Below are 27,173 nucleotides of genomic sequence, written 5' to 3' on the forward strand. Positions count from 1 at the left end.
CAGGGGATCATTAGATGCAAATCTGAGATGCTGATTACAATACTGGGCGGCAAGCCAGCCCCTTCCGCTTATACAGCGGGTAATGGAAAATCCTAAAATCACTTGGTCATAAACCAACCAAGGACAATACAAACAACTAAAATGAGCAATCACTCTACCGCTTATGCAGCGGGAGGGCTAAAATGAAGAATACTATCAACTCCACCGCTTATTCAATGGGAGGACATTATTACAAACAAAGATAGGCGGCATGGCCAGCCTCTTCCACTTATGCAGTGGGAAATACAGATAAGTTGCAGCAAGAATGATTGATTAGTACGACTGAAACAATCTTACAAAATAGAGATAAAGGATTAGAGAAGATGTTTAAAGCTGATCCCAAGCAAAATACTTCCAAAATCACACAACATAAAAACACTGTTGCTGTTCTAATTCTGCAAGCTAGAAACACACTGTCCAGCCACTACCAGAAACACCAAAACACTCATAACTTTCTCAATACTATCCGGAATCACACCAAATCAAATGCAAATGACTAATATAACATAGGCTATCAATCCAATACCTCAAACCTGCAACTTGGAAGCCTCAAATGTGATGCACGCATCCCAAGGTAATTCTGAAAATGGCGCTACAGCTGCAGAATTCGATTTGCAACCAAACAACAAAATGACCACCAAAAGCCACGTCAAGATAAAAGAAGGATTGTCTTCCCAATACGCTTCCAAAGAGCTGATACCCAGAACGATGGGCCGCACAGGCAAGGAGATACGATCAAAACTTTGCTTCAGCCACACCAAACCAGCAAAACAGAAAATCCACACCACACTGAGAACTGAAAAACACACTGAAAAACTCACCAACAATCCACCACTCAGCTAGGTACTATGTCTCAAGTATGAAACTGGCTAAACTAGAGAGCCACAACTCCGAAGCTCAAGTTCACTCACCATTCCGGCAGCATAACGATATAATTTCTCCAAGATATCAAAACAAGAGCCCAACACTCTTATTTATAACTTTTTGGAGCCCAAAATTCAAATTCAACTCCCTCCAAATTGCCATGAAATGAAATGAAATGGCATTACACTTGGGCGTCCAAACCAAAATATCTTTAACTTGGTAAAAATCATATTTTTTCCCCTTAGTGGCCGCCCAAATAATCAACCATCAAATGTAATGTAAAGTTGTGATTCTTTTTAATAAAAAATACCTCCATGGGCATCCAAATATTCAACCATAGGCTAAATTCTGCTAAATATTTCCCAAAAGGGACACCAAAATTAAACAATTATTTCAACAATATGTGATGCCAAAAATAAAATATTAACTTAAGTCATTTAAATGATAAATGACTAAGTCCATTAAATTGCACTCTAAACTCAACTCTGCCTACCAAAAATAGAACTGAGTTGCTGAGTCATCCCCAAACCTGCCAAAAATAGCCGATGCTGCCTAGCTCAACTGAAACCCTAAAAAAAACATACTAAAAATAGTAAGTGACTCACAGCTCCATTAGGGCACAAACTGGGACCAACTACTACTTACTAAAAATAGTAAGTCCACTAAAGACTAGTCCAATGAAGTTGCATGTCATACTGTCAAAAAACTCTTGAAAAACCCAAAAAATGTGCTATTCTGATCCTACTTACTAAAAATAGTAAGTATGCAAACCTCAACTGAACGCAATGCATGTATCATCACTACAAAGCTCTCTGAAAAACCCAAAAATACTCCACAATCAGAAGTCCTAAACTCCAACTGCTTCCCACTCAAAATCCTCCTGGAAGATGGAAACCCTAATTCTACCAAAAATAGCCTACAAGCCTCCAGAATAGGGTATTCTCCACCAGGAGTGATCACTGGCTGGAAGGAGACATTACAGAGTCCTTATAGATTTCTATTTCTATTTCTTATACATTTGTTACAACTAGTTTTTTTAATAATATATTACGTTTGCATTGTCGTAACCTTGTCCCTAATTTTGGGTCTATACTCCCCCATCCTAAAAACCTGCCCCCTTGTCCCCTAAGGTCAAAAGAACCTACCTTGATCTTTTCTCACTATTCAAACAAACAAAATAGCAAGAAATTTGGAAAGCATGTGCTATCAAAGAGATTTTGAAAAAGGATGTACGGATGCTTGCACTCTATTGATATTTTAATTTGTTCCTTAAGGACAACATAAAATGGAATAGCGTATAAGGATAACCCTTTATTTAAATTAGAGGGGCAAGCTCCTTTACAAATAAAACTAAAAACCATACAACTCTAACCAATGAAAACAACTTGGTTTTTAGTTCTCGGGTATGATCACAAGGCTTATTAGCACCTACTCGACAAGCATTTTGAGTTTTATCATGAACACTGTTGTCCTCAGTTTTGTTTTTAAAAATGGACCATTACATAAAAAATTTGTCAAAAAATAAAAAATTTACTCTATGGCATGCTTCCCGAGGTAGAATTTCGCCTTATCCCTGGAATGGACTAATCCTCAGTCTATACTCAAACCACGTTTCAAATTTCATCGCATTCTGAATTCGTTTGCTATGTCATTCCTTCAATTTCGGGTTTTTTCTCCCTGACTGTAGGTGGGAAATTTTCCTTAAGTTGCAAGTTTTAATGTTTTCCTTTGTTTTAGTCTTTGTAGGAAAAAATTTCGTTAATTACAAGTGCACTTTATGAAAAATAGAACTTGTAACTTACTTTTTATTTCCCCCTTGATGCTTTTTGACTTTTAAGCCATTGTGGGTACTTTTTAGACATATTACAAGTGAACTTTAAATTATAAAGTTTAAATAAAACTTGTAATTCTTTTTAAAAGTTCCACTTAAATGATTTTAAGTTATGGTAGGGGTTTTTCTCCTCCATTACAAGTTTTATAAAGTCACTTTAAGTTGTAATAGGGATTTTATTTCCCTATTACATGTTTTATTTTTCAATTGTTTTTGTGACTTGTAAAGGGAATTTTATTTTCCCTTTAATAGTCTTTTGTTGAGTTGTTTAAAACTTGTAATGGGAGTTTTATTTCCCTATTACAAGTATTTTAAACTTGTTTGCTCTCACAAACCCGATTTTGCCTTATGCGTGAAAAAGTGACATTTTTAAACTTGCAAATGGGTTTTAGAAATCCGATTTCATGTGTTCTTTGCAATTTTAAACTTGTCATTCTTCCTCAAAAACCCAACCAGCAATATTGGAGGATTTTGTTGAAGATTTCCAACGATTTTTGTGGCGAAATTCAAGGAGGAGGAAGGCGTTTTGATTTCATGCCTATTTTCATGCATTTTGAAACTCCCTCCATGCCACTTGGAAGACATTATCACTGTTTTTATGGCATGTTAACAGCAAAAACGTGTTTGAAAATACCATTATTTGCCTTTGAAATGTGCCACGAATCCTCTTCCTCCTCAGTCGTTTTTGCTTGTTATACCTAGGCGTGGGGTTTGGATGAAGATTTGACCAATTCTCATGCCATTTTGATAGCCGTTTTTTCTGCATATGGCGTTTTCTTAAAAGTGTGGCTAGGGTTTGAATCTTCTTCTTTTGTCTATAAGAGATTCTTTCTCTTCATGATAGTTGTTAGTTTTGTTTTGCTCTTTCCTAAAATCGGTTTTGTGAGAGATTTTTCCCCTTTGTTCCAAGTTTGCAAAGCAATTTGCAAATTGCATTGTCTTTCCCCATTTTCCCTCTTTACTTGCATTCGGGATTTAAAAACCCGATTGCATGTAAGATGAAAATAGTTGATCTTCCCCTTTGGTTGGAAAATCTTAACCATCTTTTGGTGAAACTCCAAGTTTCTAAATTGGAAAATATTCATCCTATCAAAATCAGGTTTTTAGAACCAGATTACATGTTGAAAGTTCTTCCCATTTTCATAAAGATGATCTTTCCAAAATCTTTTCATTTTCACTCATATTCATTTCCATCATCCGTACACACCATTCCCACCATTTCATCCACTCATTTTACACCTTCATTCATTTTTCCCATTTAAAGTCTTCACATGCAATCAGCCATGCAAAACCCGAAATTGGTCCAAAATGCACTCAAAAAACACTTGAAAATGAGTTTTAAAGGTCCAATTACAAGTGCAAACTTGTAGTTACCCATTACACATATGAAGTTGCATGTTTGTTCTCCACAATTACAAATTAATGCTCTTGTTTTCCCCACACATGTAATGCAGCTTCCAGAACCCGAAATTCACCTATGAGCCCATTTTTGCATCAATTTATCCCTTCCCATGTTAGTCTTGTTTGCACAGACGATTTACCAAATCAATGGATTAACGGATGGGCCTTATTTTGCAAGCAGATTTCAAGATTGGAGGATGATACAAAGAAGAGATACAACAACAATTCATGGTTGAGAACATAGAATGCTTTCAAGACAAAGATGGTCATAAGATGAAAAGAGGAAGGCAACCCTTTCCCTCTTGAAAATCCAATACTACCCCAAGCAAGAAGATAAGGTTGAAGTTCGTTGGACAGGGACACAAAGATCATTAAGGATGCAAATTCTCATTCCGGTACAAGGTGTCACTGATCCAGAATACTTCAAGTTTTAGCATCCTGAAGCGACATGAAGATCATCACAGACAAAGGATGGTGTAGTTAGAGTCGTGTCTTTGGACACTTAGATTAGTAATGCATTTGTAATTTTGTTTCGACAAGTTATATGTAAAAAAATAACTTTGTACTTGCAAGTTAACTCATCACTTGCACTTTTATAATTACATGCTAAGTTGCCGGTTCGGATTCTGGTTCAGATTCTGGTTCGAGATTCAGGTTCACAAATTCGTTCATTTTTTGGGGGGGGTGGGTTCGGGTTCACTTTGGGTTCGTCTGTACATAAACATACAAATATATATATATATATATATATATATATATATATGCAATAGCAAATAAATAGCAAAATACACCACCATATATATTAATGTTGTAGACTTTTAGTCCAAATGGCAAATAACATAGCAAAATGCCAAAATACACCACCATATCAATGTTTATGTTCAAAAATAATAATGTCAACATTAACAATCAGCCATCACTGATCAAATATCATCAAAAGTCATCAAACATATCATCATCATCCTCCTATGGCAAATTAGAAGCACAAACAGTGCCACTAGCAGTGGTACTAGCAATCTCAGCCTCGGGAGCAGCCTCATGATCACTAAGTAGCTCATCATCATCATCATCAACTCCAAGTGCATTAAGGCAGGCAATTGAATCATCCAACTCTGCATGCTCTGGTTCAACATCCCAAAGCTTTGCCTCCCCTTGTTTGTAGGTATTGTCTTTGTGTGTTAGGAGCCTCAAGTTTGAATGCACATAGACCAAGTCTTCCGCCTTCTTGGAATGTAGTTTATTGAGTTTTATTGAGTGGATGAAGGAGTATGTGCTCCAATTCCTCTCGGATGATGATGAACTAGCAACCTATCAAGATTTTCAATTTTGAAATCAGAGTTAAGAGTTATCAGTTATGATTCTATGAATTATTGAATACAAATTTTAAGAACGAAGAAATTAGAAATTAGAACCTTAAGAGTTAAGAGAATACTTGTGACAAAGCTTTGATGGCAATGGGTTGTAGCATCTGGTATATTTCTCCATGGTAGTACCACCATTTATGAGCATCAACATTTGCCTTGTCTTCAAGATCCTCAATACCGCAATGATCCGTGCTTGTGAAACTCATGACTTCAGCCCTCACCACAGCCCATAATGAATCTGGAAAGAGTCTACGAAGGGCTGCCTTGTACCCAATAGCAACTTCATGATCTCTATATGGGGCAACTCCAGTGCTACTCTTATTGAGGACCTCCCGACTATAGTATTTGGGGCTCAATGCAAAGGCAAGGAGATGCAAAGGGGTAGTCATTTTGTTCCATCTCTCCACCATGATTTTTTGTATTTCCTTGAAGAATTTTTCTTCAGGATCTTGCTCTTTCTCATTTATGATTGTTTTCATATCCTCAATCATGGAGTCAATGCCATCATATACCTCACCCAAGCAAGGCCTATCCATGTCAGTGTATCGGATCATGCTCAATATGGACTCACTAAATCTCAAGAGGTACTCAGCAAGATCCCACCAAGAGTCATCTAGTATCATTGCCTTAATGGCAGCTCCCCTTGTACCACTAGATTGCCTCCATATGTTCCGATTAGCACTGGTTACCATTCTAGACAATGCCTCTTTAACCTTCACAAGACGTCTCAGAACAATAGTGTTGGAGGCGAAACAGGTCTCGGCAACCTTTTTCAAAATCAAAACCAATAATAAATTATAAATCAAAATTAAAATTAAAAACTTTGAAAGTTTACTAAATAGTAAATACTAAACTAAAGTCTAAAACATATTTAAATTTTAAATAATTTAACTTACCTTCAAGAGCTCCAATCTCGAGAATTGTCTAAATATGGCTTGTGACATATGGTGATTCGTGATGAACATTTGGATCTCTTGGGCATCACCATACATTTTTTTGATCCACTCAATTTTATTGCCAATTTTTTGCAGCATTAGGTTGAGTGAGTGGACAGCACAAGGTGTCCAAAAAATGTGTTTATAACACTCCTCAACCAATAACCCGGCAGCCCTACAATTTTTTGCATTGTTTGTTATCACTTGAACAACATTTTGAGGGCCAACTTGCTCAATGGCTTGGAAAAGAATGTTTGCAATGAATGGACCGTCCTTCACTTGCCCTTCACAATCCACTGCTCTCAAAAACATTGCACCTCTGGTAGACACTACAAGAACATTGACCAAAGGGCGATTTCTTGCATCTTTCCATCCATCTAATACTATGGACACACCTGTTTCAATCCATAAATCCCTAATAGGTTTCAGGGAATTCTCTACATTTTTCACCTCTTTGTCCAATAAAGTGGTGCGCACCTTCTCATAACCTGGGCCCTTGAACCCCCTTGGAGCCTCATTAATTGATCTCACCAATTTTTGCCAATACGATGAGCGAACAACATTAAATGCCAATCCATTTGCATAGATGCATCTACCTATGTCTTCCTTGGCAATGTCTCTAGCCTCATTCTGAAATGACATTTCCAAGGGCCCCTTTGCTCTTTTATTTGTCACCAGTTGTTCACGAAGATTCAAGAATGGATGGCCCTCTACGGATTGTTCATTGGAAGTTGAAGACATAGAGGCCTTTGTTGCTTTTTTACTTCTAGACCTTTCCAAAGTATGAGTAACTGCATTCCCAACTGCTTCATCTGCTTGTCTTTGCTCTTCAATATATTTTAGTACAATAGAGTTTGCAAGCAAGGTTTTAGGTGCAGGCTGGCCTAGAACTTTTGGCTTGCCTGGACAAAACATGATGCCTTTTTGAGGGATAAAGCACAAATGTGCTTTCACTCTACTATAAGAGCTTTTATATTCCTCTTTGCAATGGCTGCAAATACAAAGGAAACCTCCTCCACCTGGTAGTTGTTGAACCATTTCCACATATTTCCATAGTGGAGGGCCTAGCTCTGTTCTGAACCAAGAGTTCCCAGTGCTAGAAGCACTTGCCATTCTATGAATGTTGAATCTATAAACATTAAACAACATACAAAGCCACAAACCAAAATGAAAAAGTAAAATAAAAGTAGAACTAGAGAAATCATTTCATTTTGTAAAACAATGTAAAGAAAAATTTAAAAAACAAACAAAATCAACAAATACCTCCCTCTTTTGGTGAAATCTTCCTCTTCAATGTCTTTGAGAAGTTCTCAACACTTGCAACTACGTAGGAATAACTCACAAACCAGCTCAGAGCATGCAACTAACACCCTTCAACACTCCTTCAGCTATGGCAAGCAAACAAGAAAGTTTAGAAATGGAGCCAACGAGTTTTCTTTTTCATTCACAAATGCACAAATGAGATAGGTTTTACCTATTTGACCTTTTTAGTGGTCTAATTTAGGGTTGGAGGGTCGAATAGACTAAATTAGGCAAACAAAAAAAAAAATTAAAAGTTTTTAAAAATGTCTTTTTCACCCAGATTTTTCCCGGGTTCTACCACTGGCACTGAAATTCATCCAAAATACATCAAAATTTGGCCAGGGTTCCTCTGAGAGAATTTGCTGGGCCAAAATCAAACCCTGACAGAATTTGGGGAGAATTTGTAACAGACCAGTATTTGGTGCAACCCGAACCAGGACCCGTGAGATTTTTTGTAGAATCTGACAACTTAGATTACATGTAAAGCAACTACAAGTTAAGTTCAATTAGGACTGTAGTTGGAATATGTCATAGTTAGTTATTGAATAAGTCTTGGTGGTTGAGAGAATTTCTCAAGTTAGTTAGGATCCTCCCACCTTTTTCTCAAGGCTCCTCTCCTATAAATACTTGAGGGGGTCTATTGTAATTGATATCTTTTGGCAATGCAACAAAATTATGCCAGTTTGTATGTGCACTCTAAGACTTTGAGCTTAGATGTAAATCAGATTGCTTTCAATAGAAGAGGCAAGTTGTGTTGAGACTTTGTGTGAATTCAAGTTGTTATGTGACGACATTTCTAGAGTTGATTGTGAATTTTGTTCTATTGTGAAAGAGGGATTTAAAGCCAATCTTGCAGACTTTGAGCTGCTAATTGTATTTAGAGTTATATGTTTGGTTTTCAGATTTGGTCTTGCAATCTTTGAGTGCTTATCATATCTGAAACTAGTGTGGAAAGCTCAAGTGGGAAGATAGCTTGTAGACTTTGTGTTGCTTCTATTTTTAAGACTTGTGCATGTAAGGTGAAGTGCATCATGTAGTTAGACTTTGAGTTGCTAGATACTGTGCTTGGTTAGCAAAAAATCATCTAAAAAGGTTGATAGAAGAATAGATAGTTGAAGACTTTGAGCTTTCTTTCTATTTTCCCATCTCGGGGAAGTGACGGAGGTCTTTGTGGTTTCATGGAAACTTTGCTTCCCTTTGTGTTCCAAAAATTCTACAAAAAAGTCTCATTTATGTATTTGCTGTTATTTATTTCCAATTGCTATTACTTTTCTGTGAAGAGAAAAGAGTATAGTTTTTCTTTAAAAAAAGAAGAAATATTGTTGTCCCACCCATATTAGATTAACTTAGTTTGTAGATAGGGGGAGCCTTCCCTAAATTAGGAGAGTATCATAGTCACACACTGTGGCTGAAACCACAATTTTGCCCATCCCCCAGGTGTACAAAATTTTCAACCAACAAACACAAAAAATCAATAACTACTAAGTTACTAAGAAATGCTCACACTTTCTAGCTAAATGTAGCAACTAAAAAGGAGTACAACACAAAGCATGAATTTGATTAAACACAAAATTCAGCAAATTGAAGAGGAAATTGTATACAATACTACAACAACTTCAGCAAATCAAATAGAAGAAATTGTATGCAAAGCTACAACAACCACTTCGGGGAAATCTGCAATACAGAGCCTAAAATATTCAATAAAAATGATTTGATTCAACAAATAAATATACATAACATTACACAAAACATATTGAATAATAATTCTAACAGCAGGTGGGTGTAAATTATTATCCATTCCAGTCTTAGCATGTAAAGCACTTACATATAAATGCTTACAATATTCTATGTACTTCAATAATGCAATTCATTCAAGATCAATAAAAAGAAAACTATTTAAGTAACTACACAAAAAATGGTTTTCTTACAACAGAAGTGAGCTCTAAATACAAAACTGTTTTAAATAAATCATCTAAAACAAGGAAAACATCAAATAAGTCTTGGCTAAAAATATCACATCCCAAATAAACCTTCTAGGTCATCTAAGAGTAGCTATCCTCCAATCATAGCATGGTCAAAAACAGCCAATCTGAAAAATCAGTGGATCCTATCAATGACTCTAATGCAACAAAAGTAGTATTGATAGGTCCTCATTAGAAACTTGAAACCATAACAACCACTAGCAACTCACCAAACAATCTTGGTACCTTGAAGTTGACATCTTACTAAAAGTACATAGATAGACTCTCATTGTTTCGGAAATTTGCAAATTCATGTTTTTAAAACATTGGCCTCCTCCAAAGATGACCACTGAAAATCTTTGCCACAAGCACCTAACAAAAACTTAGGTGTCATCAAAATGTAGAATTGGTTTTAAACACTGATTGCCATGAACAAGTCAGCCATTTGATTGTTTTGAAACTCTAGAACTTGAACAACACAAGGTGCCAAAACCCTCACATGGTCCTCTTTGATGAAAATCACAGTCTCAAAACCCTAAATGTTTGGACAAACCAATGCTTAACACCCTCTTAGTGATAAAAATTCTGCATATAAATATGCCGCAGATGTTTGGAAATCTGCTGAAAATGACTGAAATGACTGTCAAATGATGCAAACCTTCTGTTTTACCTGCAGTGATCTCTAAATGGCACCTGAAAGAGGCACAAACTGCTAAAAAAACTCCTTCCTCTGATGCCTTTGCAAACTAAACCTTTTACAATTGACTAAACCCTTTCTCTCATAATGATAACCTTAAATGACAATGTGAGTATGACATAAGATACCATGGTACATTATTGGGTATTCGATGTTATTTTTCATTTGCATTTTGGCATCATTCAAATGAGGTGTGTACTTCCTGCTCTTGAGTTCATTATGTGATTCTAAAACTTTGTTCTTCCTGTTGACACACATGACGGCACTGATTGCCACTTTTATGTTTCAAGCAAAACCAGGGAATTCACTCATGGGCACATGCTTCTACTTGGAGTGACATTTATTTTCATTTTTCAACAAATTTCTTCCCAATATCCCTTATGGTGCACACCTGAGCCTAAAGTGTCCCTTTTTGTGTTTTCACAAAAACTTATGTAAATTGCATTATGGTGCAAATGAACAATTTTGAAAATCCAAAACTTTTGGGCACTTATCCTTATAGTGTGCACTTTGCAGTCTTTTGGCCATTCTCAGCTTTGTTTCAGACTTTTACCATATGCTGTTCTGGCATTCTTCTAACCATTACTTCAACATTTTTCATGTTTTAAACTTTTGCCTTCCTTTCTTCACGCTATTGCACTTCCCTTCTGACTGCTGTGTATCATTCTTCCATTGGATTTGCTGGAAACTGCTAACAATGTTTAGGAATAAAAACCCAAACAAATATTTAACCCTCAAAACAAGAACTTAAGAGTTTGAAAAGCCCACTTAAGGTTTTTTTCCTAACAGACAAGTGACATTATCTTGCTGCCATTTTTTGTCCTATAAATGAGCAACAAATTCTGAAGGTGCTTGAAGATGGAGATGAGCGATGTAAGATGCTGCTGACCCTGTAATGCACACAATGGCACTTACACCTGTTGGAAACCTGCAATAAACCAAATAATGCTCCCAACAATGAACCATGGCTTGCAACCTGCTGAAAGAGAACACTCAGGTCTGAATGGGTATATTGAAAATTCAAAACCCAGCCTAAATTGTCTTATGGCATGCTCCCCAATGTCAAGTGGCATCTTTTATGTTCTTCGATGTTTTTGGGATTAAACCTCTTATGGCATGCTCCATGAGAGCAAATGGACACTTTTTTTGTTTTAAAAATTTTGGCCAAAATGTATTATGGCACATGCTTCTCTACTCTCCTTGGACACTTCTTTGTTATGAAGAAGTTTGAACAAATTGCATAATGGCACATTCCATTGGGTCATTTGGCCATTTTTAATATAAACTCATTATCACCCCTCCTTACCTATGGCACACTGTTTAGCACTAGATGTCCTATTTTTCATGCCTTAGACCATTTTGACTCTTGTTTCATTGTCCAAGCTCAAATCTTTGCATCATCTGATGTGCTGCGAAGCTCCTTTGATCAGCCATGCAAAGACAATGATTAGAACCTGAAAATATGACATTCATGACCGAGATAGGAAAGGATTCGACAATGACTCAACTAGGCAAAAAATGGCTTTCATTTGACTACAAGATTGACACCATATGAAAAATTCCGTATGGGTGCAACACATACATACACACATGTATACAGGCATACATGTGCACATGTTATCTACCTGGCCCAGAAGAAAGAGTCGGTGGATGCAAAAATACAGTGAGTGGAACATTCGCTCTTATCCAAATAAGAAGCATTCATTGATGTACTATTTACAAGTTCCAATTTTCAATATCATCCATCACCTCTACAATCCCACACCAAAGATGAGGAACTTCAAACATTGAATAGCAACCTGATATTTTTTTGCTCAAATAACTTCTCATAAAATTATACAACGAAATTCATTAAGAAATGACCAAATGACTTAAAAATCCATCTCTAGCCTCAGCCATTCCATGCCAAACAATGAATGACCAAATGACTTAAAACACATTGCATCAACATCCTTTACTTGCTTGACTGATTCTCACAAAATTCTACAGCCAAATTTTAACAACAGATCAAGTAAGATTAAACATAATTATCACTCACCTCAGCCATTCCATACCAAACAAGAGGAACTTCACGAAACTGCACAGCATCAACATCCTTTATCTGCTCAAGTAATTTCACCCGCAATTCTACAACCAAATTTAAACAAAAGATAAAGTAACAATGAAAATAACCTGAAGATACATAGAGACTTTAAAGTTATCACTTAGTAAATTTCAAAATATTCCCAATATATCTCAAGTCTACAGGAAAAAATATATTTTTGATTTTACAAATTTATTGATAGAATAGCAAGGCAACCTTCTAGTCTTACTACAAGGTGTGAATGTACATATCGTCCATTAATCTTCCGTGAATCAAATTTGGCACCATTTTTAGCAACTTCTTTGGCAAGGGCCACCAATGCCTAAGAAACAAGGCTTTTATTAAGAATACATTCTCATAATGCTTTAGACAATAATCACATGTATCAAATGAATATGCTTAGCATAATGAAATTGTTAGCAATAACCTTTTAGGAAGATAACTAACTACTCATTATTAAAAATAGTAAGTTTACCAAACTCCACTGATTGCTACACATGTACCATCATTGCAAAGCTTTCCGAAAACCTAGAAGAAATCCAGAATCAGAATTGTAAAACTCCAACATGCAAGCCACCAAAATTGCCAAAACATCCTCCTAGAAAATAGGAAACCCTAATTTTGCCTCTAATTGACCAACGGGTCTCGGGATTGGCCAGCAGTCCCCAAAACAAACTAGAGCGGAAAAGGGGACATTACAAATCCGACCGGTAAATAAAAGTTAGCCGGCCCGTTAGAATTATCGGCACTTAGTATCGATTGAAGAGAAACATCAAATAATATCGATTAAGGGAACTAACCATTCCATTGGTTAGTTATTCACCTAATAATGATTTTAGAAAGCAACTCCGATTAACGAAGCATTAACAATGAATAAGGTTACATTATGATGCAATCAGTAATTATACTCATTATTACAAGCAGTGAATTAGCATGAATGGTGTTAATAACTAGCATTCAAGAAAGGATGCAATTAAGCAATAATCACCAATCACAAAGAGATAAGGTTAAGGAAAGATATGAGCCTTCCTATCCAGAGGATGTGATTCATCCAACAAACTGAACTGATTATGTGCATGAAGAGCCACGATTAAGGGGAAACATATCTCTTAGTCCTTCAAAGGATGCATCCCATCGACCTTGCAAGCAATATAATGGGAATCAATCCCAGTCTCCAATCATATCAGATTTGTATTTATTTCTTCTTTGTATCCATATTGGATAGGCTCTATCAAGCATTTGCCTTTGGCATATCAGGTTGCATACATCAAGATTCATATCAGAAACAGCACCATTATTGTTGCAAGAATAGATATCCAGATCAGAAACAGCAACTCATTGCTATAAGCAATACCCCCTCTTAGTTGCACATTTATATTGCTACATCAGACATAGCAGTATATCCATAATTGCACAATCATATCGACATAACAGACACAGCAAATATTGATATAAGCAATAATTGGAGAGTTATTGCATGAGTTGAAGGATCACTATCAGACATAGCACTATACAGCAACATTGCTATCATCAGGAGCTTCATTGCATAACTCAATTGATATATCAGGAAGAGCAGAGATCTCTATATATCTGCAGATTGGAATCTCTTAATTTTGCATAATTCCTAAAGTCAAATCATATACAACAGTCATTAATATCCAATCCACAGATTATTATTTGCAGATTATACATATTACCAAGATAATCTTAGCATTATCTATATATAGACCTAATCACCTTGCATATATCCAATTGTCATATTAGAGATAGCAGTGATATTGTCATATATATTCTATCAATTATATAACATAAACATTCATAAGTGGTATCATAGATCATCATTTGAGTGTTAAGTGAGGCTTCGAGGAAAGAAGTCTCTTGCAATTGATTTTTGCAAGTTAATTGTCCCAATTTCATAAGTTATCAGAAAAGGGGACATTAAAGGTTAAAAGGCAATAAAGCATGCCTAATTTACAAAAAAATGGAAACTACCAAGAGTACTAAAATGAGCATGACAGCTCAACATAAAGTTTAACTTTCCTATATATCTTGAAGCAAAGAGAACACAAACAGATTTACTAATAAAAATTTTAGGTAGTAGACCATATGCAAAACTCACTAGTTTGAATCACTTTACTCCCCCATAGCCTCCTTATTTCCTTGTATCGTCCTCCAAGCTAAGGGAGAAGCCCATGCACTAGGCTCAAAAAGACTCTTTGGAGAGTGCTAAGTGAGGGTGCTTAGTTCCATTGAATTGTTGGCAATGGCAAGTTTCTAAAAGGTTAGAATGGACTCAATTGCCTCTGTTTATTTTAGGAAATTTCAGTGGCTGAAATTATGACGATCAATACAGTCAACAATCTTTTCATTGCTTTCTTCAGCTGGCAAATACAATTAAAATGTTCATATAACAAGTTGACCATGATATTCGTGAGGCTATCAGAAGCATCTTTATTCTTGGTTTACGAATCTATTAACTTGGTGAGTTGCGGGATTACACCACTAGTGTTGCAAAGCGTAAGATAGAGCTGTTATTTGAAAGGTTCTTTAGGGTTTTGGATATTGCCACTTTGTGGATAGGTTTGATTATTTGCAATAGCAAAAGGAACATTGTTATTTATAGTTAGATGTGGAGAGGAATGATAAATATGGAATATGGAAGTTATGGTACCTTGTGAGCTGATTTCGAATATTGGAAGCAACAAAATGAATTATGGGAAAACTTCTAGATGCGGGGGCTTGGAACAAATCTCTGGGGTTAAGAACTTGCATGGGCTTTGTGCAATCTCCATCATTCCTATAAGCTTGAAAAGCAGAAGAAATACTAGTATGCAGTCCAGAGTAAGCAGTTTTACCTGAAACATGGAATAAAATTGAGTTGTGGTTTCATTGGTGTTGCACCCTTGTCCTTATCAACATTGATGAGCTGATTGTGATTTCAATAGATTTGGGGCTTAGGGAAATCTCTTGGGGCTTGTACTTTTCAGACAAAAGGAGCATTCTTTATTTTATACACAGGAGAATGCAAGCACTTGCATACGATACTAGATATCTCCTTTTATAGCCTTCTAGAGGAGCTTATTGTTGCTTCTCTTCTTTATCTTCTTACGTGTTGTTCCCAAAATAAGGAAATTGAGGTGATAGAACCTCCTCAATTTATTGCTTGGGGCAGACGTTGGGTAAATGTAATGTCCCCTTGCTTGACCCCTCTATATTTTGCCCTAAATTCACAAAACCAAATGAAACAAGCATACAATATAGTTAGGGGTATTCTTTACTTAAAGAGTAAGATGAGCTAAGCCTGTTCTAGAAACCTGCAATCAAGTTAGGTAACATTGCAGACACGGTTCATGAAATGAATCTAATATTAGAACAGGGAAATCATGTATTCATCAATATGTAGCATGTTTGATTTGTATGTGAATCTCAGTCATAGAAGATATGGAATAAGGAGGCATGGTAGGGTGCCTTAAGACAGCCATTCTATCCCTCCATTCTTCCATGGCTGGAGATCTTTGGGTTCAGGAACAGTCCCTCAACGTAATGGTTGGAAGGGAAATTGCAATAAGGTGCCCTTAGCCATTATCTCCCTTTCACAATACAATAGGGTGCCCTAATAGCTGTTCTCCCTACTTGCCACTGTAGCAGGGTACCCTAAGTGTGTTCTCCCTTAACACAGATTCCTTCCTTACACCTTTGTGACAGACTGTTGCAGTGTTGTTGTGTATATTTGAATGCTTATTAATCTATAACAGAGATATACATATAAATTCATGAATAAAACTAAACAATAATCTCTACATTACCACAGTGAGTTGGAATATTACAAATTATAGTTTGATCTGATTATTTGTTAGGTGTTCAGTATTTTGTATTCTCCTCTACTATTCGATGAAGTCTTAATTTCTTATTTAGATTTGTTGTTCGTGGTCAGGGGCATGACAGTATCATATATAAATTGACTAATTCAAGGCTGTTAACCATAAATCAGATTTCTGCTTTTTATATTCTGTTTCCAAATTCCAATTTTAATTTCAGGTGAGATTATTATTTTCTCATTTCATTTGATCCTTCATGGATGATTTTCCAAGTGATATGTCCCCCTCTTTATATCTTCTAGAGAAGGGGGATTACATCTCTTCATGTAAGAGTTGCACCCTTTCAAGGTTAAACCCTGCCCTTAATAAATCTGAGTTGGCCTTATACTAAATTTCCTATGTCGAACCATTGCATTGACTGCCTGTGTGCACCTTGGTTGGCCCCTCCACTCAACGGCTAGCGCTTGGGTTTATTCCTAGTGTCGGCCTCCATATAACCACCATAGCCTGAGTTCAATATTAATAATTTTCTTAATTGGATCGGCCATTGTTAGGAAAGTAACAGGCTAACAGCCAATGTTAGGAAAGTAATAATATTATTTTTTCTTTCACTTGGAATGCCTAGGCTCTGTTTATACATATGGCAGGGGTCCTGACAGTACAGCTTTTGAGTGTAGGATTGTCAGGACAAAACCAGTAAAACTAATTTCACTATCAGCATTATTCTTCAGTGCTAAATTTTCCTTAGTCCTTAATGGCTCAACACACAAATGAAAACACTTATTGACCTTCACCTGAGTCCCTCTCTGCATTGTCACTTGTGTTTGGCCAACGGATGGAACCGTTAAGAGGCTATCCAAAATGAGATAGTACTGGATTTGGGATGTACTCTTGGCATTAAACTCCTCTTAATTTGATCAATGAATGCCTTCACAAGCCATATAGCAATGTGATTGAGGAGGATATGAAGAATATGGAAGCCATTTGGATGCACCAGAAGACCTTTGAACGCCATGTGTAACTTTATATTCTATTCGTCTGATCCATACATGATAGACTTTCTGGGATGACGAGTACGAATTAGGATTTGGAGAAAGACCAAAAAAGGAGCCCCAAAATGGGTGTGGAATGGATGACAATAGGTAGGGAAGTATTAAGTCTATGGTAGAAGACTTATGACGAAAAAGGCAATGGCAATGGTTATAAGGATGGGTAGGATTTTAAAAAGTGAAGTCTTGAGTGGAGATCTATATTTATGTGGAATGAAAGAATGAGAGGGTACAGACTAAGGAGTTGGGGATTCGAGGAAAAGAAAATAAGGGGATGGAGTTAAGTGTAGGGATGGGTAACATTTAAATTACTTTCTTTTTTAAATAAAATTTTATAAAAATATAAAATATTTACAGTCTAGAGTTGCTCAGAGGACAAAATGAGGGAGTTCCAAAGACTTTCAAGGTGTCATGACTAAGGGAACCGCCAACCCCCTCATCTTTGATTATAGAGGTCATTGTCTCCAAGTGTGGACAAAGGGCAGTTTTGCCTTATTGATGAACATACGATGAATATCTAGCAGGAGGCCACACAAATTTGAAATTTTTTATGCTCGTTTAGCGAGGCAGGAGAAAGGCATTATTGTTCAATCAATTTGCAACTAAATGTTAGCAGCAATATTGTAAACAAATAAAACTAGTTAATTAAGTTGTAAGTTGTAATTGTATTGGTTAGTGGTAACCGAGGGGTGGCAGTTGCGATGCGGCGGTTGGCGCTCGCACCCCCTCGGTATCTTTATATACTTCCGAATATAACTTGTCACACACGATTATGAATGGAATAACATCTCTTATATTTGACTTGATATCTATGGCATTATTATTCTGCATTGCGTGCTTTATCTGTGTTCTTTAAGTTATTCACCCGAGAGGGCAAACATTTGGCGTCGTTGCCTAGACATACTCGGGAACGGAAGATGCGAATGGCGCACGGACACAATGGGCCTACCCGTTGGTGAGATAAACCCAGAGGCCGACGACGCGCAAACAGAGCTCTACAACGGAGAAGACACTGCGACCAAGGAATTTTCAATTCTTCTCCAGGTAGCCATCGAGACCTACGTCCGACAAGAGGCCACAGAGGCAGAAATCCCACCAAGTGCCGTGTGGACAGCACTGGAGGTTAGCTCGGCAGTAAATTAGTTGATGAACCACCTTCCTTGGTTGCTTGCACAGGCATCGCTGGCACAACAAGCTCGCCTGGAGGAGATTGCCCAGGAAGAGCGACGCCAACGAATCCTTCAACAGTACGAAGAAAGCAGCCGTCAGGAAGTGGAGCGAGATGGCACGAGGCCAGGAAGGAATTGAACCCTAAATCCCATAGGGACAAAGGAACATTTTATATTTAAATAAAGGTGTCACAAGGTGTCACAATATTGACACGAGTTGTATTGACGAAATGAATTAATAAAGGTGTGTTCTGGTTTATGTGTTGTGAATTATAGAAATGTATGGGAATTAATGCCCAACCTATTAAATAAAGATAGACATAAGAAAGCAGAAACGGACGAGTGGGAGGCCGCGCAGAGGGCCTTGATTCTGGAACAACAAATAGAACGTAGACGGAGGCTGAGGCAACTTGCCGAGGGACGACCAGCCGAAGGGTAGCCTAAAGGGAACCAAGGAGGTGTCACGGAGGGTGCAGAAGCCGAGGGAAATTTCTACGCATCGCCAGAACACCATAGGGTGAGGAGCCACGAAGAGTTTCTGGAGGAGACAAGGTTACGGAGGAATCTAGTCGAAGAGACTCAGGATCAGTTTAGAAACTTATCCCTTACGCCACGAAGTGAGGATCACCAGAGGTAGCTAGGAGTGGGTGCGGGGGAGAACGGAGGGGAGGACAACCATACGGGTGCAGGTGCCACACACAGCAGGCAAAGCACCGTACCTCCAATCACCCACGCAAGACACACCACAGGTGCCGGAGGGAGCGGCGCACAAACGCAGCCACAGCCACCTCAAGGAAGACGACCCCCATCGATGGCGGGCAAACAAGAGTTGTCTAAATTCAATGGAGATGGCAACGATGACCCCGTACGGCACTGTCGTACATGTGAGACAATATGGTCAGCCAACGGGGTAGTTGACAAAGCGGATTGGGTGGTGCAGTTCCCTGCCACCCTGAGAGGAGTAGCCATTGATTGGTACTCTGATGTAGATAAAACAAAGGTGGGAACATGGGATGACCTACAGAAAGCTTTTGAGAAGGAGTTTCGACTCCTTCGAGATGATAATGAGATCGTGGCAGAGATATTAAGCACAAAGCAGGGAAAGCACGAAACAGTGCGAACATACAACCGACAGTTAAAGGAGTAACTGGGGAAGATGGAGAACTAGCCGGCTGACGGACTAAAGAAGAGATGGTTCGTGGAAGGGTTGTGGTCATCCCTGTGGAGGAAGATGAAAATTGTACCACCCACTTCATACGATGACGCATACAACCGCGCGATGGATTTGGAAACTAAAGACAAAACATCGCGGAAGAAAAAGGACAAGTCCTTTGGAGAAGAGGAGTCCTCAGGAGAAAGCAGTAGTGACAAATCATCAAGTAAGAAGGTGCAAGCTCTTCAAAAGGATATGCACCGTATGTTGAAGGAATTTAAGAACATGAAAGGAAGCACGAGCAAAAACAAAGACCTGTGGTGCACTAATTGTAAGGAAGGAGGTCACACAAAGGGCATCTGCCCAAAGAGGGCATTCTGCGAAATTTGCCAGATGTTGGAACACGCCGTCAAAGAATGCCCCTACAACATGAAAACAAAAGGGAACCAGGTATTCTTCGCCCAAGAGCAACCCTCACTGTCAGCAGGCTCCGCCCAACCGCAAGCCAACACCACTGCATCATCCGGTGGTTACAGAGGTAACCGAAGAGGAGGGAGAGGCAACAACAACAACAACAACAATCAGAGCAGAATGCAATATGATGTTAAGGGGCGGCCAATAATCCAATGTCGGGCCTGCAACCAATGGGGGCACTTCGCTCGGGAGTGCCAGAATACTGAAACCCCCCCGAGCCTGTGTAGATGGTGCGGCCCCGGGGATCATGATGACACAAAATGCCCTAAACAGAGGGTCAATCTTCTCAATATTGAGAAGACAGGCGAAGTGTTGGCGATCACTCGCGCGCAGGCGAAGAAGGCAACGTATCCCGACCCCCGCACAGAGAAGGAGAGACTGCGAGAGGCAAAGGCCAACATTGAACGGGAGATGGCGGCAGAGGGACGGAAGAAAACAGAGCCGATGAGTCCCTCAACCCGCCTGAAAGCCGAAAAGAATATTATTGGGCAAGTCTTGCAAATGGAGGTACTGTTGATGTGTATTTTGTACACGACCAAACACAGAATAAAATACCCAGAGGTATCTTATCCTCTCTTGAGTAAAGTCTTCGAATGCTGAAGATATCGCAAAAAAGGATCAATCGGAGTAACTCCAAGGTTCTGTTATGTAGGATCTCTACGTGTGGATAAGCTCTCTGTGGTATGATATGATTTTGTTGGAATCACAAGGGGACTTACACTTGACGACTTAAACGTCTGATTTGCTGGAATCAAAGGTCCTATTAACTAACTGGAAGACAAACAAATGACAAAAGATGGCAGGGTTGAGGAAGTCTACTCTACTACCTAGAATGCGAGAAGATGGATGAACGACTAGGTGGAGTCCTACTGGGCTGGGTCTCACCATCAGGTTGAATAATTCAACACCAACTCAGTGCGATCTTCTAAGGGATGCTTCCAATACGTTCAAATCGTACACCATCTGACAATGATCACCATTCAAGTTAATGCATGAGCAATAGACGTGTAACGACTTGAGATTAAGCTCATTTTATGCCAGTTGACCACGCAGGGCGCACTTACAATCAGTAAGAGGCTAGTGGTATGGATTAGACGGATTCCACCCAGGTGCATTCAACAATTTTCTTCACTCAATCTAATCATCTATCATCAAAAATGAAGATTCAACAAGAGACCATGCACATTGCAAAGAAACAACATATTCCACCATATCTTCAATGAAAAGAAGTCTTTACAATTAAGGCAACAATGTCTTGCCTTCTCTTCTTAATCTACTCTAATTGCTATTCTACTATTCTGGCCTCTATTACTAACTATTAACTATTAGCTTTTACAAAATGAAGAGCCAGGCTTATATAGTGCCCACAATACAATTCAATGGCTTAGATCAATTTGAGATCAATGGCCGAGATTTTACAATGAAAACCCTAATTAGGGTTTGTTACAACAAACTTAATTCTGACCAATGAAATAATTGCATTATTTGGACACATGTCTTCTTTGGAATATTCGACCAATGGAGAACCGGGGTAGGTACATCGAAGTTTGTGTCATCTCCCATGAGTCAGGTACATTGAATCTGGACACGCTGAGGTGGACCAACCCGACTAGAGGAGTGATGACTAGGATGCCACCTTGTCTGACACTTGGTTGATGCTCAATTTGGTGATGCTGAGAAGCTAGCTTTGATTAACTCTTCTGAAACTATTGGCTTCTTCAACAGACCCTTGCTTTAACGTCCTTTGTCTTTGATGTGCAGGATGGATGGTGTACCTTTCCTTCAAATGCTGGTCTGGAAAAGGTCGTCCCTGATGATGCTAGAGAAGGTCGTCCTTGATGATGCTGGACCAGAGAAGGTCATCCTTGTCTTGGCCTGGTCTTCTTTCATCTACCGAAACAAACCAAAAGATGATTATGGACACATGATAAATTCATTTCAACATAGCATTTTCAACTTAAATCATCAACGAAAAGATATCAACATGAAACTTGCCCAAGATTTTCTCCAGGAACAGACCCTATAAGAATTTCGCCCTGGACCCTTTGGAAGGGTCAGGAGCGAAATTCCAACTTTAGCTCAAAATTCACATTTCTAAAGGTCAAACATCTTTCCAAGGCATTCCAAATAGTTTTTCTCACCCTAGTCCAGGCCTGACTTAGCACAAAATTTGGAGAAAAGGATGGTTTTAGTGTTTTTCGCTCTGGACCCTTTGGAAGGGTCAGGAGCGAATTTCTTTGTTTGTAGCTCATTTTTCATCATTCCAACTTCAATCCACCTCACAAGTCTAAGAAATAGTTATCTTCTTTCACCCAATCCAAGTTTGATTTGATTTTGTAAAGCAAAATAAGTAATTGAAGGATTTTCACCCTGGACCCTTTGGAAGGGTCAGGAGCGAATTTCCTCCCTTGGCCTAAAATCATCACTTCTGGAGACAACCATCGACTTAAGGGCAATCACAAGGGCATCTTTTACCTTGGTCTAGGCATAGCTTAGCATAAATTTGAAAGGAATAGGTAGATTTTAGAATTTTCGCTCTGGACCCTTTGGAAGGGTCAGGAGCGAAAATCTTGTTTTAGGGCTAATTTGCCATCCTTTCAACTTCAAATCTCCTCCAAGGCATAGAACATCTTGTCTCACTCCTCTCCAGGGTACAAAAACCAAAATCTTGTCTTGATTTGCAAGGAAAAGGGGGAATCTTAGAAATTTCGCTCTGGACCCTTTGGAAGGGTCAGGAGCGAAATTTTCATTAGGCTTCAAAATTTGCATTCTTGGTGACCAAAATCCACTCCAAAGCAATCCAAATGACCTCTCTCATGCTTGTCCAAGCTTGGCTTTGCTCAAAATTTGGAAGAAAAGATGATTTTAAGGATTTTCGCTCTGGACCCTTTGGAAGGGTCAGGAGCGAAAATCACTTCTAGGCTCAATTCCTTCATCTTTCATGGTTTATAGCAAATCAAAGTCAGTCTTAGGGGCAACTTCATCTTGATTCTACCTTATCCCACACTTGATCTAGCAAAACTTGATAGCCAAAAAATGTTTTGAGAAAATTTGCTTTGGACCCTTTGGAAGGGTCAAGAGCGAAATTTTCATTCTTGACCAAAAATCATTATTTTTTCAGCTTGAAACTTCTTTGCAAGGTAGGATTTCATCTTTCATTGCCCTAGGAACAAGGTTTGATGTCCAAGAAAGGTCAAAAATTGGCTAATAAGGAATTTCGCTCTGGACCCTTTGGAAGGGTCAGGAGCGAAATTTCCTTTCCTGGCTAGAATCCTTCATTTTCATAACTTCCAAACATTCTCAAAGGCTAAATCATGCTCATTCTTCTTCTCATCATGTCTTGGACACCAAAATTTGGCCAAATAAGGCAAGAAATGTCTCTTAGAGAGATTTCGCTCTGGACCCTTTGGAAGGGTCAGGAGCGAAAATCTTGACTTGGGCTACATCCTTCATTTCTCCCTTTTAAAACGACCTCAAGAGGCAAAGACAAGTTATTTTTCGTCCATCCACGTCATAACAAATCAAAAACTTGACCTTTTTCAATGCAAAAATATGAGTTTTTAGGAATTTCGCTCTGGACCCTTTGGAAGGGTCAGGAGCGAAATTTCCCTTTTGGTCCAAAATCCTTCATTTCTCAACGCTTTCAAACACTTCAAAGGCAACAAGAATGTCCATCCTTCCCTCCAAGACACCCTGCAAATCAAAAATTAGTCAAACTTAGGAGGAAATGAGCTTTAAGAAGATTTTTGCTTTGGACCCTTTGGAAGGGTCAGGAGCGAAAATCTCATTCTAGGCTAGATTACTCACTTTTCAAACTTCAAACAACTTCAAGAAGCAAACTTAGATCATTTTCCACCTGAGGAAGAAGGTTTCAAGGTCAAACAAGGTAGCAAATGAAGTTTATGATGAATTTCGCTCTGGACCCTTTGGAAGGGTCAGGAGCGAAATTCTCCTTTAGGCCAAAATCTTATTCTTCAAAATCAATCAAACTCCCTCTCAAGGCAAAAACATACCCATTCATCTCCCATCAAGCCAACGCCTGGCCAAAATAAAGAGGAAAACAAGAGTTATAAAGATTTTCGCTCTGGACCCTTTGGAAGGGTCAGGAGCGAAATTCCTAATCTTGGCCAAGATCCTGACTTCATTTTCACATTTCTTCATTCAAACAAGCGTTTTTTTTCTTCATTCAAGCCTGGGAATGCGTTAGTTCTAGGTTTTGGTCAAAGTAGAATGTCCTATGGAGAATTTCACTCTGGACCCTTCGGAAGGGTTGGGAGTGAAATTCACTTTGGACACTTTGGAAGGGTCAGGAGTGATATTTGACATTTTGGACTCTCCGTCAGGATCATTTTATGGAATATAACATTTAAGTATAGGTGATTCTTATACTTTAAGTTATATTCCATATATACTTTCAGGATGTTTGAGAGTAGTTTCGGACCTCCAGGAGTTATATTGCAAAATCTAGTTTTTGGAGGATTCTTCAATTTTCCAGACTTAGTCAAATTTCAGGATCAGGACATTCCAGACTTAGCCAAATTTCAAGATCAGGACATTCCAAACTTAGCCAAATTTCAGGGCATTTGAAGATCAGGATGACATTTCAGACTTCATCACTCACCAACTCGACCTAGCTCGGACCTTCAAGAATGATATCCACTCACAAAGCAAGACACAATTAGCAACGAGAGAAAAACTAGGCCCTAAGGAAGACTCTCGAAGAAACCCTAATTCTGGGGCCCTGTGGACTCACCCTGGCTCAAGCAAAGCCTGTAATCCAATGATCCCTCGACAGCACTCATCCTGCAAAGGCTAACAGACAAAACCCTAAAAGACCTAGAAAACAAACCCTAGAAAGCAAAAAAAGTAGGGGTCCCCATTTGCAATGGGGCGATGTGTGAATACGTCACAACAGGTACCGATAAAGGTAAAAGACCTTCTAGATTCCATGCCACATTTGAGGACTGCCATCCTCAGCAATGTGCTAAGCACCGCACACGTACCTTCGAGTGCACCACAGGTGGAGGTTCCCGCCAGCCCTTCGACTAACCCGATGTTACTAACCTTGAACAGTGGTAGACACCCAGCTGTGGTAGAAATGGGCATCCTTGGAACCGTTCTAAAGGACACCATTGTGGACGGAGGTACTGGGGTGAATGTACCACCAGAAGAGACATGGAAGAGGCTGGGGAAACCTACCCTATGGCCATCCACATTTAATCTAGTAGGAGCCGACCAAAACGGCATCAAGCCACTCGGCATATTGATGGCCCAGCAAGTGACAATTGACAATTGGTACGCAACCCTTCCTGTTAGATTTTGTAGTTATTCCTTTGAAAAAGAAAGGCTATGACGCCATCTTGGGGAGAGTGTGGTTGATCACCGCGAGGGTAAACCACAACTGGAAGAAAAATACACTTTCCATGGAGAAGGGAGGGCGGAAATATACCACTGACCTACGGACCCAAGATGTCGGCGAAGAGCTCGCCTCTTCCGACTTGGACTCAGGGGACTCTTATAAAGGGGAGGGGGGTCCCGACGAAAGCAAGGGCAAGAACGCGATGGAGCCGAACAGTGAAGGGGTGCTCGAATTGGAGGGATGTTCTGAAGATGAGGTGTGCTCACTCAACGGGCTCTTCCATTGGCAAATGGAGGACTACGAAGTTTTTCACTGCAACATGTTGCAGATAGAGGAGCTCGCCGATCCGGAGGTCTTCCCTCCAGAATACAAAGAATATAAGGAGGGGGAAGCCCGAGTGGACGAGGCACCCGCACATCAGATTGAGAAAGACAAGCCAATTCAATTGAAGAGTCCAAGCTAAAGGCAACAAACCTGGGAAAGGAGGAGGACCCATGGAATATATTAGTCGGGAATGACTAGGATCCCGTGTTGAAGACAGCGGCCTTCAAAATATTCTTGGAGTTTAAAGACGTCTTCGCATGGACGTACAAAGACTTGAAGGGGGTACCTCCCGAACTATGCGTGCACTGCATCTCGTTGGTACCCGGAACCCGCCCTGTACGAAAGAGACCATACAGGATGAACCGCAACTATGCAGCGCGGGTGAACGATGAGATAGAAAAAATGCTGGAGGCCGGTATCATTTTTAAAGTACAGACAAGTGAATGGGTGTCGCCCATAGTCATTTCACTAAAGAAGGAGGCTAACCAAATAAGGATTTGTGTGGACTTTCGGTGTCTCAACGCAGTTACGATTAAAGACCCCTTCCCAATCCCGTTTACGGACAACATACTGGAGGAGGTGGTCGGCCATGAGATGTACTCGTTTTTGGATGGATTCTCCGAATATAACCAGATCTCAATCGCCGAGGAAGATAAACTGAAGACCACCTTTGTGGTCGAAGATGGTGTTTATGCATACAACCGAATGCCATTCGGCCTATGCAATGCACCTGCAACATTCCAGCGAATTATACTACACATATTCGACAAGATGTCGGTAGGGAATTTTAAAGCCTTCCTCGACGACTGGTCCATCTATAGCGGGCAAGATACGCATTTAGTAGCCCTCAGAGAGTGCCTAGAGAGATGTCGAAGGGCAAGGCTGGCCCTTAATCCCAAAAAATGTCGATTTATGGTACCTCAAGGCAAATTGCTTGGGCACATTGTATGCAAAGCAAGTCTGAAGACGGACCCAGACAAAATACGGGTGATCGAGGAGATGGAGCCTCCTACGGATGTCACCGGGGTAAAGTCCTTCTTGGGCCATCTCGGCTATTATAGGAGGTTCATAAAAAACTTTGCACAAATATCCCACCCCTTGGACAAGCTTACTCGCAAGGGTGAGCCGTACACCTGGGGGACCCCGGAGAGTGAAGCATTTGAGGAATTGAAGACGAGGCTGGTAGCTAGTCCCATCCTCGCTTACCCCAACTAGGACAGGGAGTTCCATGTCCATATGGGCACTTCAAACTTTGCGATCGGTGCCACACTGGCCCAAGTGGGAGATCACGAGTTGGATCATCCCGTCTATTTTGCCAGTAGACTGTTATCCAAAGCAGAGAAAAATTAC

The 27,173-nt window shown here is 39.3% G+C and overlaps 1 protein-coding gene across 3 annotated transcripts in view; it reads right to left on the bottom strand.

The window, feature by feature from the left end:
- Positions 1-27,173, bottom strand: part of LOC131060460 (protein PTST, chloroplastic) — a 224,513-nt gene that overhangs the window by 52,274 nt on the left and 145,066 nt on the right. For all 3 annotated transcript variants that reach the window (XR_009110367.2, XM_057993695.2, XM_057993704.2), the window contains 2 exons: positions 12,694-12,799; positions 12,433-12,521 (listed from right to left, as the gene is read on the bottom strand). Coding sequence is in view for 2 of the 3 variants with exons in the window: in XM_057993695.2 (XP_057849678.2) it covers positions 12,433-12,521; positions 12,694-12,799 (195 nt within the window). In the remaining variant the exon portion in view is untranslated. The remainder of the gene's footprint in view (positions 1-12,432; positions 12,522-12,693; positions 12,800-27,173) is intronic.

Source organism: Cryptomeria japonica, chromosome 5 (genome assembly GCF_030272615.1).
Source record: "Cryptomeria japonica chromosome 5, Sugi_1.0, whole genome shotgun sequence".
Lineage (NCBI taxonomy): Eukaryota > Viridiplantae > Streptophyta > Pinopsida > Cupressales > Cupressaceae > Cryptomeria > Cryptomeria japonica.